The 16547-nt window shown below is 50.9% G+C and overlaps 1 protein-coding gene across 8 annotated transcripts in view; it reads left to right on the top strand.

Annotated features, from left to right (window-relative positions):
- The window catches only part of PKNOX2 (PBX/knotted 1 homeobox 2), a 281900-nt gene that overhangs the window by 248516 nt on the left and 16837 nt on the right, over positions 1–16547 (top strand). For 6 of the 8 annotated variants that reach the window (XM_053900302.1, XM_053900300.1, XM_053900301.1 and 3 more), the window contains 3 exons: positions 10979–11108; positions 11562–11659; positions 12470–12589. The exons of 1 other annotated variant lie outside the window; for it this stretch is intronic. In XM_053900302.1, the coding sequence (XP_053756277.1) occupies positions 10979–11108; positions 11562–11659; positions 12470–12589 (348 nt within the window). The remainder of the gene's footprint in view (positions 1–10978; positions 11109–11561; positions 11660–12469; positions 12590–16547) is intronic. One more of the 8 variants, XM_019433415.2, reaches the window with a different exon arrangement.

The raw sequence follows: 16547 nt of genomic DNA, 5'->3' as shown, positions 1-16547 counted from the left end.
CCTCTGTCTTCCTAAGGTTCAGGGCCACTGTAAATGTCACTTCAAGTTACCCCCCTCCCAAGAGTCACCTGCCACCTTCATCCTGGGGACCGGGGATGTGGAAATGGCAGCTATGTGTTGTAGGTGAGAATGGAGTTTTCCCTCCAGGGCAGAATATTTTCCCCAAACCTACGAGCTAAGAAAGCTGCCTGGTGACCACCTTTTCATCAAACTCACGGACATCTACGTAAGCCATAGCTCACCACTTTCTTCCTTTCCCAGTGAGCTCCCGAGTCTAGGACAGACACGTGGAGGGCCCCTGGAGGTTTAGAGTAGCCTATTCTCATGAGACAGTCGGGCTTGGGGGAAAGGATAAGCTTTCTAAGATTGATAGGTGCTGGAAAGAATGCCTAAGAAAGGGGGTGTCATTTTTATCTCTAAGCTTTAAGGGCCAACACACTTAATCCATCCCTCCAGGTTGGTAGAGGCAGGGAAAGGGTCGGGGGGGGGGGGGGGCCTCTAGAAGGTCAGCCACGCCTTGCACATATTGACAACAAGTATTACATTAAACCCACCCCAGAGGGATCTCTGTGGGACTTGACAGTGAGTACTGCATGGGACATGAGGCAAGAAGTTTATTTCCTCTTCCCATTGCTTGAAATCACCAAATCACTTTATTACAGATCTAAAAACAGCCGCCCAGGCTTCTGCTTGCTAATATTCTCTTGAAATAGACTCATTCCTTCAGAGTCTTATTGTACTTTCCCTTATGATCAAAATTAGCAAGAAACTTGCATAAAAGAGGACAATAATTGCTCAACGAGCATCTCGTTTGTAATTTATTAGTTTCTATTATTGTGGGTTACCATGGCGACGCTGCGCAGCCCCGGTGACGGGAGAGATGCAAGATAGGAGCTGAGGAGGCTGTGAGGCCTCACCAAATGGAGATGCACATTTTTATCAGTAATTTTCATGAAAATAATAAGTGAGGAGTTAATGAGATGGAAAGCCATCCTGTGGCTATTGTGAATTTTTTTTAAGTGTTGATCTAATTAGAATGCATCGGTCAGGAAAAGTAATGAGGATTTAGTGCCTCACAGAGATGTGAGGATCATATCAGAAAATTAGCACAAGTCTTTGGAAATAATCAGGTCCTTGGAGAGGCTCTGGATTTCCCCTCCTGGGCTCTCCAAGTCTACCTCGAGCGCTGACATTGGGGGTGTACCAGGGCAGTGGGGGGAAGAAAGGAGGGCCAGGGGGCTTAGCAGCCACAGTGGCCCGCTTCAGGTTGGGGTCCTGGGGCTGACAAGTTAGTCTACAGCAAGCAGGGCCACTGGGGACGTGGAGTTGGCAGAGAAGGATAACATGGGCTCTGGGTTGAGCCAGGGCTCAGAGATGCTGCCTGCGAAAGTCAGTCCTCCCGGGAAATCCCAGCATTCGGTGCCTCTGAGCTTTGAGGACGGAGGAGGGAGAACTTTGATTCCCGTCATTGTAAATATCAGATCTGTGCCCAACAGCAAAGCTGGCCCTGGGGTGGCCACTGCAAAAAAGCTTCTGATCTGCTTAGAAAGAGGAACTCAGACAATCGGGCAAAAACAAAGACAGCCAGAAAAAGAAGAAAAGACACTTAGCAAGTGCTTCCGTTTGGAATTTCTCAAACTTGTCCCTTCATTGCCTGTGACTGCCACCACGTACGTAGTTCTGACTTCAGTGGGTAAATAAGATAATTACACACAGGTAGCTGCCCTAGATTCCTACCGGTTCCCCTGTCCTGTCTGGCTAGCCCTCAGCCCTCCACACGCACACACGCACACACATACACACACACACACACTTACCTACACATGCCTCTTAAGCTTCTGTTGCTGGATTTGTTGTCCTAAAGCTCTGTTCTTGTCATTCTCTGAGCTCGAAAGCTTGGATTGTCATCAGAGGTTTCACATCCTATCGCCTGATATTCAAGGCTCCTTCCAGGTCCCCATTCACCCATGCCTGTTTGTTAGGGTGACGCTTCCACACCTCTGCAGGACCAAACCCATCCTCTTCTGCAAGGACAATAACAAGGTTGCTCTCCCCTGGAGGTCTCTCTAGGTGCCCCATGCAGAAAGCACTTTTCTTGCTCTCAACTAACTGCTAGAGCACCATAGGCCACTTATATGTAAATATCACATGTGACTTTATCTCTGAGTCGCTAGTGTAAGTGTTATTCTCCCCTCCTAGATGACAGACGTGTTTTGGGTACAGACAGTATTTTATATACAATTATAACCCATGCCTGGCAGCGGCTAACCCAAAATCTTATGCGTGGACGGCCAGTAAACATCTGTTGAAAGAAGTAAGACAAGGAGAAAGAAGGAGACAGATCAAGAGAGGCCAGAGGAAGCCAAAGGAGGGAAGGAGAAATCAGAAGAAAGATAAAGGGGAAGAAAGACAACTCTGGAGAGTCACATTCAAGAGAGGAGATACAGGAAGGATGAACATCTGTGGCGGGGCCGGGGGGAGGGGGTGGGACAGGAAAGGGTAGGAGACGCAGACCGAGGAAAAGGGAAGCGAGGCCCCAGAAAGATGGAGACAGAGGCAGAAATGAGAGGGAAAGTATGGCAGCCACAGTGGGATGAAGGGACAGGCCAGGCAGGTGTGGTGTCAGTGCAAAGTCAGGTGCAGGGAGAGGGAATGTGAAGAGGACGTGCCCAATGCTATCCAGGTCGGACTCCCGTCACTGTCTCCCTGAGCTGCTGGGGGTGCGGGGCTGGCGGGGCCTTCCCGGGAAGGAGAGTCTCCACTGCCAAGAGACTTTTCAGGAGAGGAGGCAGACGTCAGGGCATGGGAGCCAGTATGGGAGAGAAGAGAGAAAAGGAGTGTCTGGTGTGGGTGCGTGTGTGTGTGTGTGTGTGTGTGTGTGTGTGTGTGTGTGTGTGTGTATGATGGTTCACATTCGTCATGGTTCGACCTTAATCCCCCCAGCCTGAAATAGCCACACTGAGCGCCAGCCTGGTCCAGGGAGGGGTGTCTCCCCTCTGGAACATGATCCTCAGGACCAACATTCCAGCCGCCTGCCAGCTTTGTTGCAAACTGCTGGCTCATGGTTTTCCCTACGTGCTAATCATTCAGCCTGTGTTGCAAAGCGGGAGACATTTTTTTCTTCAAATTGGTTCCCCCCACCACCACCAGATGCCATACTGTGTCCCCATTCAGCTCTATGGCAGCTGGGCACATTCGCGGCTTGGCCTTCCATTTCTGAATGTGAACTTTCTCTGGGGGATGGAATCGGGGTAGGGAGTGGGGGAGATTGCTTCCACCGAGTGAGAGAGCTGAAACAGAGTTCCCAAGGAACTGAGCCACAGCTACTTTTTCCCACATCCCCAGGAAGCCGTCCTGTACTGCCCGCACTGGAATGACATCCAAGCTTCCTCATAGCTCCAAGCCCAGGCTTCCTGCAGGGGCAATCCCCTCGGTAAGGAGGCTCATTCTAGACTCCAACTTGGGCTTCTCCTATCTTTCCCTAGAGGGCATAAACTAAACCATCCCACTAGAGAGACCCTAACTCCTGCCTCGCTCAACTATTAATTTGACTTGAAACTCACCCCTCTTTCTCTGTAGGGATTTTAGCTGCAACCCTATTGTGGACAAATCAGACTTACCTGCGGATCTCAGCCACCCAACATTTGGGGGGCACTTACTGCATGCACTGTGCTAGGTCCTGTGAGAGCATAAGTGAATTGTCCAGAAGGAGCTCCCAACCTCAGTGTGAGGGAGCTGTGAGCCACACCTGAGGATCCTGATCAGTTATATGAGCTATAGAAGGCTCCAGGTCAAGTAAACATTGAGGAAGGCAGGAAAGGAGCAGCTGGAGACAGAGCCACAGGAAGCGGTCTGGATTGAACAAACCACATGTGTGGCTGCAGGTTGCCCCAGCCATCACTCGGCCTTCTTCCTCCTGCCCTGGGAAGGCCTGGGCCCAGCCTGCACACCGTCAGGGCCAGGGTCTGTTCCTGCCAGAGGCAGAATGAGCAAACCTCAGCATATGGATTAGATAGGCCAGCAGAAGGATTTTGCCCATTGTCATTGGAGAAGTTGGAGATTCACTGGCTTTGGAGGACTTCCTGGAGGAGGGAGATGGGGGGGGGTGTGCTATCTGGGAACTCTAAAAGTGAGCGTTCCCTATATAGAGAGAAGTCTGGGAGATGGTAAGGAACAGAGACAGCCTTTCAGAATCCCTGGAGAGAAGCTGGTAGAGGAGAAGAGGCCATTCATTCCCACATCATGCATCTGTTCAAGCCTATTGAGCCTGCTGAGTTCCAAGGATATCAAAGTGGATATGGGATAATCTCTGACCTCCAAATGTCATAATGGAGTATCTTGCAGCCAAGTTGTAGGGGGTTATGCTTTGAGGCTGATAATGATGGCCAATCTCCAAAGATGTGAGAGGTAATGGAGAATGTGGGCGATGGGATAAGGACTGAAAACATGTTGGAGGCAAATTAATTGAGTAGCCTCTTATGCTGCTCCAAGAAGATCTGGCAGAGAAAGGGCAAAATTTCAACATTTATTGAGCCTCCCCCACATCTCAGGCACAGTAGGTACTAGGTGCTTTACATATATTATCTTATTGACTCCTCACAACAAGGCCACAAGGAGCACATTATTTTCTCCATTTTCTCCCCCAAGGAAAGAGAAGCTCAGAGAAGTTAAGATACTGGCTTAAGGTCACACACCTAATAAACAGCAGAGGCTGGGATGGGCTACTCCCAAGTCTATGTTCTACTTGTTAAAATCACTCCCTTTACCTTTTTTCCTGACATCTATGAAGAACCAGAGGTCCTGGGCCCTGGAGAGGGAGAGGTGACCCCACTTAACTGGAGAGCAGGGATTTGAACACTAGAGAGGAAGAAACTAATTGCTGGGAAGCAAGAATTTAGATTTGCTAATAGATTGAAAGTAGGGACAAGAGTGGTACAGAGTGAGCCCAGTTCTGAGACTCTGGGCCTGGCAGAGCGGGTAGAACTCTCCAACCATGTGAAGTCCCTAAAAAAATAGGAAGGGACTGAGTACATCCCTCCCTGGGGAAGGTAGACTTACCTCCTGACCTACAGGGAGTTTGCATTTGCAAGATTAGCAGGAGGTCAAGGAGGTGGGGGCAGTCACCTCAGTCTAGCCCCAAGTTCTGCCCAGTGACCAACCATCGTGAAGATTTGACCAGGGAGTTTTAAGGCTGGTGGAAATAAAGGGAGTTGATCTACCCTGCAAGATCACCACTGGGTTGGAAAGGGGACACCCCCAGACCACAGTGACAAAAAGTGGAGTTCTAGGAGCTATTCTGCCTCACTCTTGCCATAGCCATTAAAGCTGTGCTTTCTGCCAGTTCCTAGCCCCCAGCCCTCCAGCTCAGAGGACCCGGAGACCATGAGACCGCCCTCCCAGCCAGGCTAATGAAACCTGAGCACTTCTCCCCTTCCGAGAAGGAATGTTCCTTAAGAGCAGCAGCTGCCACTTGTCCCCACAGGCCAAAAGTGCCTTTCCCTTGAGACTAAAGCCCCCAACAGGAACAGAGCAGGAACAGGATTAGGTGGCTTGTTTACATGTGTTTGGCTTCCCTGAGTTTGGGAGCCCAGCTTTTCCCAGCCGAGGACAGGACTCTGGGCCTGCCAGAGTGGAGGAAGGCTGCCAGGAACGGGGTGTCTGGGGACAGGGTCAACCTCCCCACCCTCCTCACCTGCCTAGGGCGCATGCACACGCACACACACACACACACACACACACACACACCATCCCAGGCCAAAACCCAGTCAGGCCATGTGTTTATTGAGCATCTGTCATGCACCCAACACTGTGGTAGGCAGTTGGGGGGAATTCAAGGAAAGATCCCTCTTTCCCTCAAAAGATCTGCAATGAAGGCCAGGGAAAGAGGACACAGAAAGAGCACCATTATGCTATACGTCCACAATATCAGGCCAACAGGAAGCATTGAAGGAGTCAGGAGAATGGGCCATGGGCATACCCAGGGTGAGTCAAGACAAGCTTTCCTGCAGAAATGTGGCGCCCAGAACCAAGTCCCCACCCCCTAGCCCAGGCCAGTTAGCCCACAGACCTGCCCTCCTGGGAGGTTTGGGAAGTTGTGGGGAGTGTGATCTGAGCTGGTGGATCAGCAGAGACCCCTAGTGGCCTGGGGGTGGATGGCAGACAGCTGGGGTGGGGTAGAGTGGGAGACAGTGCCCCCCCAGCCCACCGCCATCTGCTTACCCCCACCCACCCACCCACACATTCCTAGGGAACGGCACTGGTTTCTCTAAAATCCTCAGCTGGAAAGACCTTTGCAGCATCATCCAGTTCGAATCCCCTGCTTTACAGGCATCCTAGTAAGATAAACATTCTGGCTGTTTCAAAATAACTTAAAGGACAGTTTTTCTATCGGTTTTTTTCCTTCACTCCTTCCTTTCTTCCTCCCAACACAGTTTATTCCAGGAATTTCTTCCTTCAGTGGAAGTTAAGTCTCCCCGGGGCAACATAAGCCCTTTCCCTGTTAACAGTGAAGACCCGTGGCTCCAGGGACTGACCCGGCTCCTCCTAGGCCAACAGCAGACCCTGAGGTCAGAGTTCACAGTCATTGTCAGGTCACACATTGTCAGGTCACGCCCCACCCTCCCACCCTCTACTTCCAAGAGTAATCCCAGAGACTTTCACTTTTTCTTCAGTAAGGTTTCCTTTTGCACAAATCATCTTTTTTTGTTCTCAAATGAGATTTGGAGTAAAACTCACCACAGTGAACACCGTGGCGCAGAAAGAGTGGCCGACGGCCCCAGGCGGCAAAGGCTTTGCAGTTTGTCCCCGGGTGGGGATAGGAGGCGCAAGCTGTCAGCCCATCTAAAGCTGCTCCCCTAACCTTGCTGTGCCTGCTCCTGAGAGGCTCTGTGCCTCTCTGTGTCTCAGGGAAACAGCACGCGAGAATCAGCAGTGGGACAGCTTCTGGGGAGGCCTGCAGAGCCCAGCTCGTGAGTTTCCATCCAAGTCGTGGGTCACCTGGTCCAGGCCCTGCCACTGCATTCCTGGGAAACTCTATGGACATTTTCAGCTTTGGGGCCTATTTCGTACTCTGAAAGCACATCCTACTGCTAGAAAGTAGGAGACCGCACGCTTCCCAGTTAGATGGGATGGCTCAACCAGGGAAGCCAGGCTTCTGGCAACTTTCCGAGGCTGGGGGACACCACAGACATGTTCCTGGTGGGACAAGGCAGAGCTCTTGACCTAGACAACCAGCTCTGAGCCCCTGGCTCCTGGACAGTTTGGGCAGGGATGGGGGGACTCTGGATGGAGAAGAACGTCACGAAAACTGTACCACATGTGCTCCTCACCTCTCTTTGGGCGCTAAGAAGGACACAGCTCTATTTGCGTCCAGACACATCATCCACCTGGTTTGGAGTCTGATAAGCCCCAAGAAGAAGCTGTCAAGAAGATGAAAATACTGTGTGCTTAGCCAACATCTTCTCCCCAAGGGGCTTCCTCTGCTCACGTAGTAGCCCCCTCCTCAGAAAAGACCGTAGACCATTCCCAGGGCTTCAGAGCCCCCTTGTCTCCATAGACAAAGGCTCCAGAGAGCCAGACCTTGGGCTTGACCTGAAATGGCTGCAGTCAGGTCACAGAGCTCGTCCAAGACAGGGACGCAGCTCCAGCTCTGGAGCTTGGCCTGGGCCCGGGAACGTCTTAGGCAGGAATGAGCCGGGCATGTGGCAAGAACCGGTCACCGTGACTAGGTCGGCAGTCCCAGATGAATCTCCACTGCTGCTAAGAACCCAAGTGGCTCTAGGGACCTTCTAGACAGGTTTTAAATCCTGACTATGCCAAGCCCAGCTCCCCGGGTGAGTAGCGTTAGCCAAAGGAAGCGGAAAATGATTTATTGGGTGTTCAAATGTGCCAGGAACCTTGCTTCTGTCAAGCCTGGATGTCTGATTCCAAGGCACATCTCTCTCTCTCTGAGCATCAGCGCAAGAGCCGAAGGACCCGCATGCAAGGCACAGCTGTGACTCCAGGAATTCACTTTGGTTCTCTGGACCTCAGTTCCTCTTCAGACAAATAGAATAATCTCTCTCCCGATGACACCATCGTAGTGGGGAGATTAAAATGAAATAGCACGGTGAAAGCATTGCTAATATTCGATACGTGCAACGAAGAGGTAGTCTCAGACCCACTGATCTCTGGGACCAGCTGAGGGAGGTTTCTAAATATACAGATTCCTGAGGATCTGATTCAATGATGCTGAGAATCTGTGTCTTTAAAAACTCGCCAGGGCTCTGGCAGGTTTGTGAAACAGCTCATATTTACAAATGTAAGGGGTGGATGTTATTCCCCCACACCTCAGCGATGCCAGATTTTGCTTCCTCTTTTTTTTGCCCAGCTAAGACGTGGCCAGCTCTGGCCCTGCCCATGATCTCTGTCCCTGAAGCTCTACATTCCATTCCTTTGCTGATATCACTTGGCTGCCTCTGGGCATGTCCCAGCCAACGACCCCAGAGTAGGAGGAAAGGGTAGGAAAGAGAAGAGTCTGATCTCATGCATAAGGCAAATTGCCTTTAGTTACCCAAACTCAGAACCTGGCATGGAGGCTAGCAAAACCACAGGGCAGAGAACCAGCCAGAGCTTGAATAAGCGGGTGAAGCATCCAGGCTCCTCACCCTTCTGCCTCTGGCAAGCAAATATGTGTGCTGGTTGAATCCCAAAACACACATCTTGTATTTATTTTACTGATTTTGCTTGTGTTTCCCTAACCTTGCTGGATACTTTTTCGGGGGAAAAGAAAGTCTGGGACAACTTTTTATGTGTGAAATTCCCAAATACCTTTCCCCATGAGGAGCACCGTGGCATGAATGATTCCCGACAAGAGATTATTGAAAAGTCATTTCCATCAGTTTTAGGGGGAGAGGCAGGGAGGGACGCCCTCTTCTATTCAGTGTACCTTCCGACTTCACCTCAGCTTCAAATAACATCAGCATTGGTTTACATCCTATGAGACTTGTTGGCCGGAGTATTGGGAACGAGGGCAGGATCGACCTTAGATGGACACATAGCTAAAAACAGGTTTGAGGGCTCCTGGATGTCAGCACTGGGCCAGACACATTTTATGAATGAGACTGAGGCTCACAGAAGGGCCATCACTTGCTGATTCCCAAGTCTCTCATCTTTCCTCTGGGGCCCATGCTGCCCCTGTACTTCCAGGGTTTGATTGTTTTACCTGTTCACCTTGCCTCCAGTAACTATGTGCTGAACCCCTGTGATTCCAGGAGCACCTCGTAGCCCAGTTCTTGGCACAAGGTGGGTGTTCAATATTTGTGGATGAAGGAGGGCTGTGTTCTAGTCCCATTGCTGCGAACCAGCTGGGGGCCTTGGGTGAGTCACTTGAGTTTAAAAGCCTCAGTTCCTTATTTTTCCTCAGGGAGTTGGAATATGTGGCTTTTAAGGAATCTTCTTTAAGCTTCTGAAGGTCCGACTCAGTGTTAGATTTGAATTGCTTGAGTGGGGAGGCCAAGAGTTTGGCTCAAAGAACCTCTAGACCTTCCCTGGAGGCTGAACACCCAAGCTTCTCCCAGTCCTGAAACAAAGGCTAGGAAGGTAGGGGCCTTTTCTCCCCCCTGATTTAGTCTATTTTCTTGACTGTTTACCCGTGTAAATTCTTACAGCTCATGCCCTGTGACTCCAGGTTTTGAGCATGAGAGTGTCAGCCCTAGACAGCCATCAGACGGGTCACCTGGTTCAAGCCCTGTCGTCAGATGAGGAACTATGGTCAGAGGAGCTCGGAGACCCACGCAGGTCTCGTACAACTCCTTTTGCTGCATCTCATTGGCCACCTTTCTTGCTCTCTCCAAATAAAGCCTAGACACCCAGCCTCTCACACACCCAAATCCTTCCTCACAAGTTCTCCCCACACCGAGCAGGCAAGCAGGGAGGACTTATTGCAGCCTTCGTGCGTGGCAAGCGGAGTCCCTCAATATCCAAGGACTTCCTTGCCCAGCTGTTACATGGCAATGACGAGGTGACCGGAGTGCCAGGGAGAAAAATGGTCTTCTTATCTGCTTTGGCTACTGCAAAAACAAACTGGAAGGATTGTTTACAGGGAAAATGGGGGCTGGCAGGTTGATAGCATGGGGCAAAGGGAGACTGTTTGCAGTGCGATTCGGTGTTGCGAGCTGGAGGTAAAGGAAGGAATCGATGAAATGTGCAGACGGGTGGCTGAGGTTGAGGCTCCTATGAGATGCCCTTAGGAGGCAGGTTATAAAGAGACTAGGGTGGCTGTCTTTTCTTATGATTTAACAAGTATTTTAGTAGCCACTGTGTGCCAGGCACCTGAGCTAGGTGCTCAGGTTACAAAGATAAAACATTGGAGGCCACTTATGTGTGGAGCTTGGTGTAATAAAAAAATGTCATCATAGGTAGGTGAGGAAGTGAGGTTCTGGGGGAAGACAGTGTCAGGGAAGGCATCTGTAGACAACACTGTGAAGGGTGAAGAGGTGGTAAGCAGATAAAGCCTGGTCCTCAGCCCTGGCCACACATTAGAACTACTTGGGGAGTTTTTAAAATGCCAAAGCCCCAACCACACCCCCAATCAATTAAATTAGAATCTCTGGGGTTGGAACTCGGGCATCAATATTGGAAATTCCCAAGTGAAGCCGAAGTGGGGACCACTGGTTTACGATATAATTTATGTCTCAAGTTTCAAAAGAATGGAATGGCTAAGTGGGTAAATATTGTTGGTTGGTTGGTTGGTTGGTTGGTTGGTTGGTTGGTTGGCTGGTTGGTTGGCTGACTGGTTGGTTGGTTTTTAATATTGAGCCTTCTTATTCACCCCTTCTAGGAGGCCATAAGAATTGTCTGTCAGATTTGGGTCCTGGGAGGAGCAGGAGGAAGGGAGGAGGGCAGGCAAGAAGGAAGAAAAGGGGAGGAGGAATTTGGGGTTGTGGCATCTAAGCATTTAGTGACATTGTCACAAACCACACACCTCCCTTACTGCCAGGACCTCCTGCAGAATTCCCCCAATTCCATGTCTGGAGTCTCCAATAACCCCCAGGGGATTGTGGTCCCAGCCTCAGCGCTCCAGCAGGGCAACATCGCCATGACAACCGTCAACTCCCAAGTGGTGTCAGGTTGGTGCAGGGGATTGTGGGGAACACTCCTGGGAGGAAAATGGGGTACCCCAAGGTGGGGGGCAGGGTACTGTAGGAACTATCTTAGGAAATGGGAAGGGGTGTCCCCTGCCAAGGAGGGGCTCCTAGCTCGTTTCCTTGACTAAAATGCTCTATAAGTTTATAGATGCTTAGCACCAAGACCTGATTGTGATGGTTCAGAACAAATTTGGGTCAGAGTCTCATGAGCCCCTCAAAACCAGATGAAGCTATTGTCCCTTCCCCCAAACAGTTCCCACCAGAGGCTCTGCTCTCTGGACCCTGTTCCCATCCCACCCACCCCCACAATAGGGGCTGAATGCCTCCAGAATAGAGGGTGTTTGCATAGGAGTGCCAAGGGATTTGGAAATCCTGCTTGCCCTCACTCCTACCCACCCCCATGGCAGGGGACCCAAAAACTGGTTGTCTCCTCAGGTGGAGCCTTATACCAGCCGGTTACCATGGTAACCTCCCAGGGTCAGGTGGTCACCCAAGCAATCCCCCAGGGAGCCATCCAGATCCAGAACACACAGGTGAGTGTGTGTGCATAGGGCATGCACTTGGGCATGGGTATGGGGGAGGGCAGCCGTAATTGTTTACCATGTGCTGGGCACTTTACACAAGTAGCTCATCTCATCCTTATTATTCCTCCAAGAGGGACCAGTTACCCCCAGTTCACAGATCAGAAGCCGGGTGTTGGAAAGGCTTTATCAACTCCTGGGATTTCACTACCTGGGATTTCACTCAAAGGATCTTCCACCTCCTATTCCTGGTCTCCACCCCGAGCCACTCTGTAGCTCAGTGGGATAGAGCACACACACAAGTGGCGGGGAGTAAGAGGATCTGAGGTCAGGCCTGAGATGTGACATTAGCTCTGTCATCTTGGATGAGTCGCCTGATCTCTCTGAGTCTTGGAGTTCTTATCCACAGAAGGGGGATTCACACCAGCTGCACAGAGCCCTCCCAACCTGCAGGGCTCTGTGAGTGCTGACCATGATAATAGGTAGGAAGGTGCTTTGCAAACTGTGAAGTACCCTAGAGATGCTAATAACTAGTAGATGGTTTCTGTCAAATTTGTCTCTCCTATACCCTCCACATGTCCCTATTTCCTCTGTGTCCTCTCTCATCTCCTTCTCCACACCTCTTCCTCTTTCTTCTTCTTCCTGTCTCCCATTCTCTGAGGGGCTGGTGCACGGTGACAGGAAAGGTGACCTCCCCAGGGCCCTAAGAATGAGTTGCAAAAGGGGGTTGGCAGCGAGAGCCTGCCGTCACTATAGCAACAGGTCCCTAGCTGCTGGCCCGCCAGCCTGCTGATGCTGATTTTTTCTCCACGTGCCCTGAAGGTTAACCTTGACCTCACCTCCCTCCTGGACAATGAGGATAAGAAGTCCAAGAACAAACGAGGAGTCTTGCCCAAGCATGCCACCAATATAATGCGTTCTTGGCTCTTCCAACATCTCATGGTGAGTGTGTGTATATTGGGGGTGTGGAGTTGCAGCGTGGGGCATGAATAACTCCCCCAGGGTCAGACTCTGCTGTCGTCCCCAGATCTCCACAGGGTGTGGCCCCAGAGAGAGGCTCTCTGATAGAGATCTCATCTTCCAGAGACCGGGTCAGATGGGAGGATTTAGTGGGGCCTAAAGCTGGGACACTCTCTCTAGTGCTTGCTACTGACATGAAAAAGCGTGACATCAAATGAGGGAATGGGGATAGACATGTTCTGAAGAGAACTAAGGACTGGGAAAGTGTCTCATGAAGGCGGTGAGATTCCACGGGGTCAGGGCTGTGGTTGCTACAGGTGGCCACGCACACCCCTGCCCTTCTCCCATGGAAGAAAATGATGATTCTCAGCTCGTGCTCTTCTGTTTCCCAGAGTCCTCACCACTGAGGTAGCAGTGTATGTGTGTCCCTTTTCCCTGTCCCTCTGGTCAGAACAATGAGGCACGGTGCTGGGGAGTGGTGGCTGTGACCATCGAGTCTGGAGGGAACAGCCCAGGGAGAAATCTCCTTCCTTACGTAACAACTGCCTTCATAAGCCTCTATGGTTGCTTCCATAAAATGGCAACACAGCCTTGGGTTTCAATGTAATGTCTATATAGAGCCTGCTGTGTGCACTAACATGATGGCAGTTGTGTGCTGTATACATTGTTAGCAGCAGCAGATAGGACTTCGGTTGAATGTCAGGACTGAATTTGAAACTATAATCCCCTAGCATCATTCAAAAGTTGTAGCAATAAATGAAGACCAATGGCCATGTCTGGGCTGCCTGTGTAGGATGTGTGTGCATGCGTGTATGTGTATGTTTGTGCACGTGTGTGTGTATGTTTGTGTGTGTGTTTGTGTATGTGTGTGTGTTTGTGCGTTTGTGTGCGTGTGTGTGTGTGTGCACGCACACACATGTGCGCACGCACACACATGTGCGCACCAGAGTGGGAGGGTAGATTCTGGATGCACCAGCAAACTGGCAGGAGTCTGCGAGGTCTTGGCCTGGCAGTACAAAGACAGACAGAAGCAAACAAATACCAAGGACTGTCTTGGCCTGTGAAGTGTGGGAAAGAACGGGGAGTGAGGGAAAGTCTTTCTTCAAAGAGGAGAGGAATCAAAGGGATCATGGGAATTAGTCAGTCGGTCAATCAGCAACCCTTTATTTGAAACGGGAGTGCCTCGGAGCGCCTGGGTGGCTCGGTCAGTTAACGGCTCAGGTCATGATCTCGCGGTTTGTGGGTTCAAGCCCCTCGTCGGGCTCTGTGCTGACAGCTCAGAGCCTGGAGCCTGCTTCGGATTCTGTGTCTCCCTCTCTCTCTGCCCCTCCCCCACTCATGCTCTGTCTCTCAAAAACTGAATAAACATTAAAAAAAAAAAAATTTTGAAGTAAGAGTACCTCCAGAAGCCATGAAGCCCAAGCCTGGGCCATCATTCCCAGATATGGGCATCTTAGGGACCCTGCCCTGGAAGTGCTGGGCCCACACGCCCAATGAACAGGAAGAATTGTTCAACGGTGACCAGTGAGGGGCTGGAGCTCTGCCTCTCCCCTCACATGGCCAGCCCCCAGCTCTAAGGTCTTGAGGCCACCCCAGTGAAAGCTGAGGAAGCAAAATTTGGAAGCACCACCTAGAGAACAACCAGGAACCTAATTTGGAGAGAGGGGGTTGGAAGGCTACGGGTCAAGGTGAGGAGAGGAGGTTGGAGAGACTCCAGGAACTTAGTGTTGAAGCCAGGAGCAGGGCCAGGTATGGAGGCCTCCCTCAGGCCTCCTGGGAGCAGCTCTGACTCAGTAGCCGAAGACGGTGGTGGGGATGCCCAGGCCTCTTGCCTGTCCTGGTTTTCCACACCATCAGGGAGCCCTGGTGGCCCTGTGAGCCCTGTGTCCATGCTAAAACTCCCAGCCCCACCTGTGGGAAGAAGGGCTCCCTGGGAACGATCCATTTCTGTGCCCTGGCCCATCATACCCAGCATGGGGGCAGCCGTCCCTCTCCCATCCCCACCCTGCCACGGGTCCAGAGCTGGCTCCACACCTTGTGGCCCAGTGATGTGTAACTCTACACTATGAGTGTGGTTGAAGCTCATGGGCGTTTGAGGGAGCCAAGCCTGAGCTCAGATCTAGACTCTACCTCTTACTCTGTAACCTGGACATACTCACCTCTTGTGAAGATGACGAAGAAGCAACGGAATAATTGCCAAGATCCTGGCACACCGAGGGGCTTAATACACATTAGTTCCCTGTCCTTCCTTCCCTGCCTCCCCCACCCCATGCATTTTTGAAGACTGATGTGAACATACCTGCAATATCATCCCTGAGGGGGAGAAAAGGCAAGCATAGGAGGGGAGAGGAGGCTGCAATACCATTTCCCCTGCCCACAAGCCCAGGCGCCCAGGCCAGCACCTGCCTGCTTCAGCTACCTGCCACACCCCATTTGCAACTCGCCCCTGACTTAAGTCTTGAGACTACAGCGTCACCCTATCTGTCCCTCCTGGCTGTGTCTCCCCTCTGACCTTGGACTTCAGTTTACATCCTGCCCTTTTGCCCCCTTCCTGCTGAACCCCCCTCTACAGCTTAGGGCCGTTTTTTTCCACTCGATGGCCACTTCCAGCCAGACTGGGGATGGTGGGAAGGTAGAGGTGAAGAAGAGGGGGGGTAGCCACTGAGCACAAAGAAGAGGGGGAGGAAAGACCCAGATCGGCTCTACAAAAGGAACTGGGAACCATTGAGAGGGCTTGCTGAAAAGCATGAGTAAGACTTTCTGCCCCACACCCTCCCACCCTGGACCCTCTCCAGCTCCGCGTGCACTCAGTGCGGATACTATTAATAAAGCACTTAACATTGGCAAAGTCCTCCCTCGGTTAATGCCTTCCTCACAGCGGCCATCAGGAGAGGACAAGGGAGTGACCCCTAGCCCTTTAAAAAAGTCACAACTCAGAACCTCTGGACCGGAGAAGGAAGGGATGGGGAGATGTCCAGGCTCTAGCGACACAGCACGGCACAGCTGTCGCCTGCAGGCCCAGGCTGGGCCATGGATCAGCCTGGCTACCCAGACACAGGTGGACGCACATGCCCCCAAACCCCAGCTCAGGAGAGGCTATGAAGACTGGGTAGGGGAGCACAGCAGAAAGAAGACAGGCTTTCAAGACAGACACACAGGGGCATGAACTGAGGTCCTGCCCCCAGCTGTGCAATCTCTTGGAGTCTATTTCTTTGAAAAAAGATAATACCCATTTCTCATACTTGAAAAATTAAATGGGATCACATGTATAAAGAGCCAACCTTGGTACATAGTCACATTTGAGAAATACGAATCCTCTTTGAACTTTCTAGAACAGTGCAAGGACTTAGTCTAGGACTAAGAGCAAGTTTTTGAGACTTGGGCCCACAATTTGTGCAAATTAGAGGTGGACGGCTGATCTGTTGTTCTGATCTATAATACTTACTGATTTTGCCATCTTTTGACCCTAAAAATGTACTGAAGGATACCATTACTGGCCTGTTCTGCGTATATATGTGTATGTGTGAAACCTCCATGTCTTTCTCTGACTCAATTGTAAATTACTCCAGGATAGAGATCATACATTACATCTCTCCTGTGGGTCCTAAAGATTTGCTTCCCAAAGTGTGCACCTTTATAGGATGTTACAGGCGTTGCTCCCAAGACAGGTTAAATGAGTTGGGGAAAATCTGGGTTATACAAAGTTTAGCTCAGTTCTTGATTCTTAGTGAATGTGCAAGAGGGGTCATGATTGGAAGATTTCCCCAAACATATTTGATCACTCGAAGACCGCCTTTGTTTTCATTGTCACTTTGAGGAACAACTCTAAGACTGTAGCTCTTGGGAGATACAACTCTGCGGTAATGCCTTATGGGCATAGAGTAGCTGTTCAAGTTTTGGGAAAATAGGCTAGAAAAAAGTATGAAAAAGGACAGATCTC

This window comes from Panthera pardus, unplaced genomic scaffold (genome assembly GCF_024362965.1).
Source record: "Panthera pardus isolate Hobbes unplaced genomic scaffold, ASM2436296v1 HiC_scaffold_12, whole genome shotgun sequence".
Lineage (NCBI taxonomy): Eukaryota > Metazoa > Chordata > Mammalia > Carnivora > Felidae > Panthera > Panthera pardus.
Note: the sequence above shows the minus strand (reverse complement) of the source record. Positions and strands in the feature narration are given on the sequence as shown.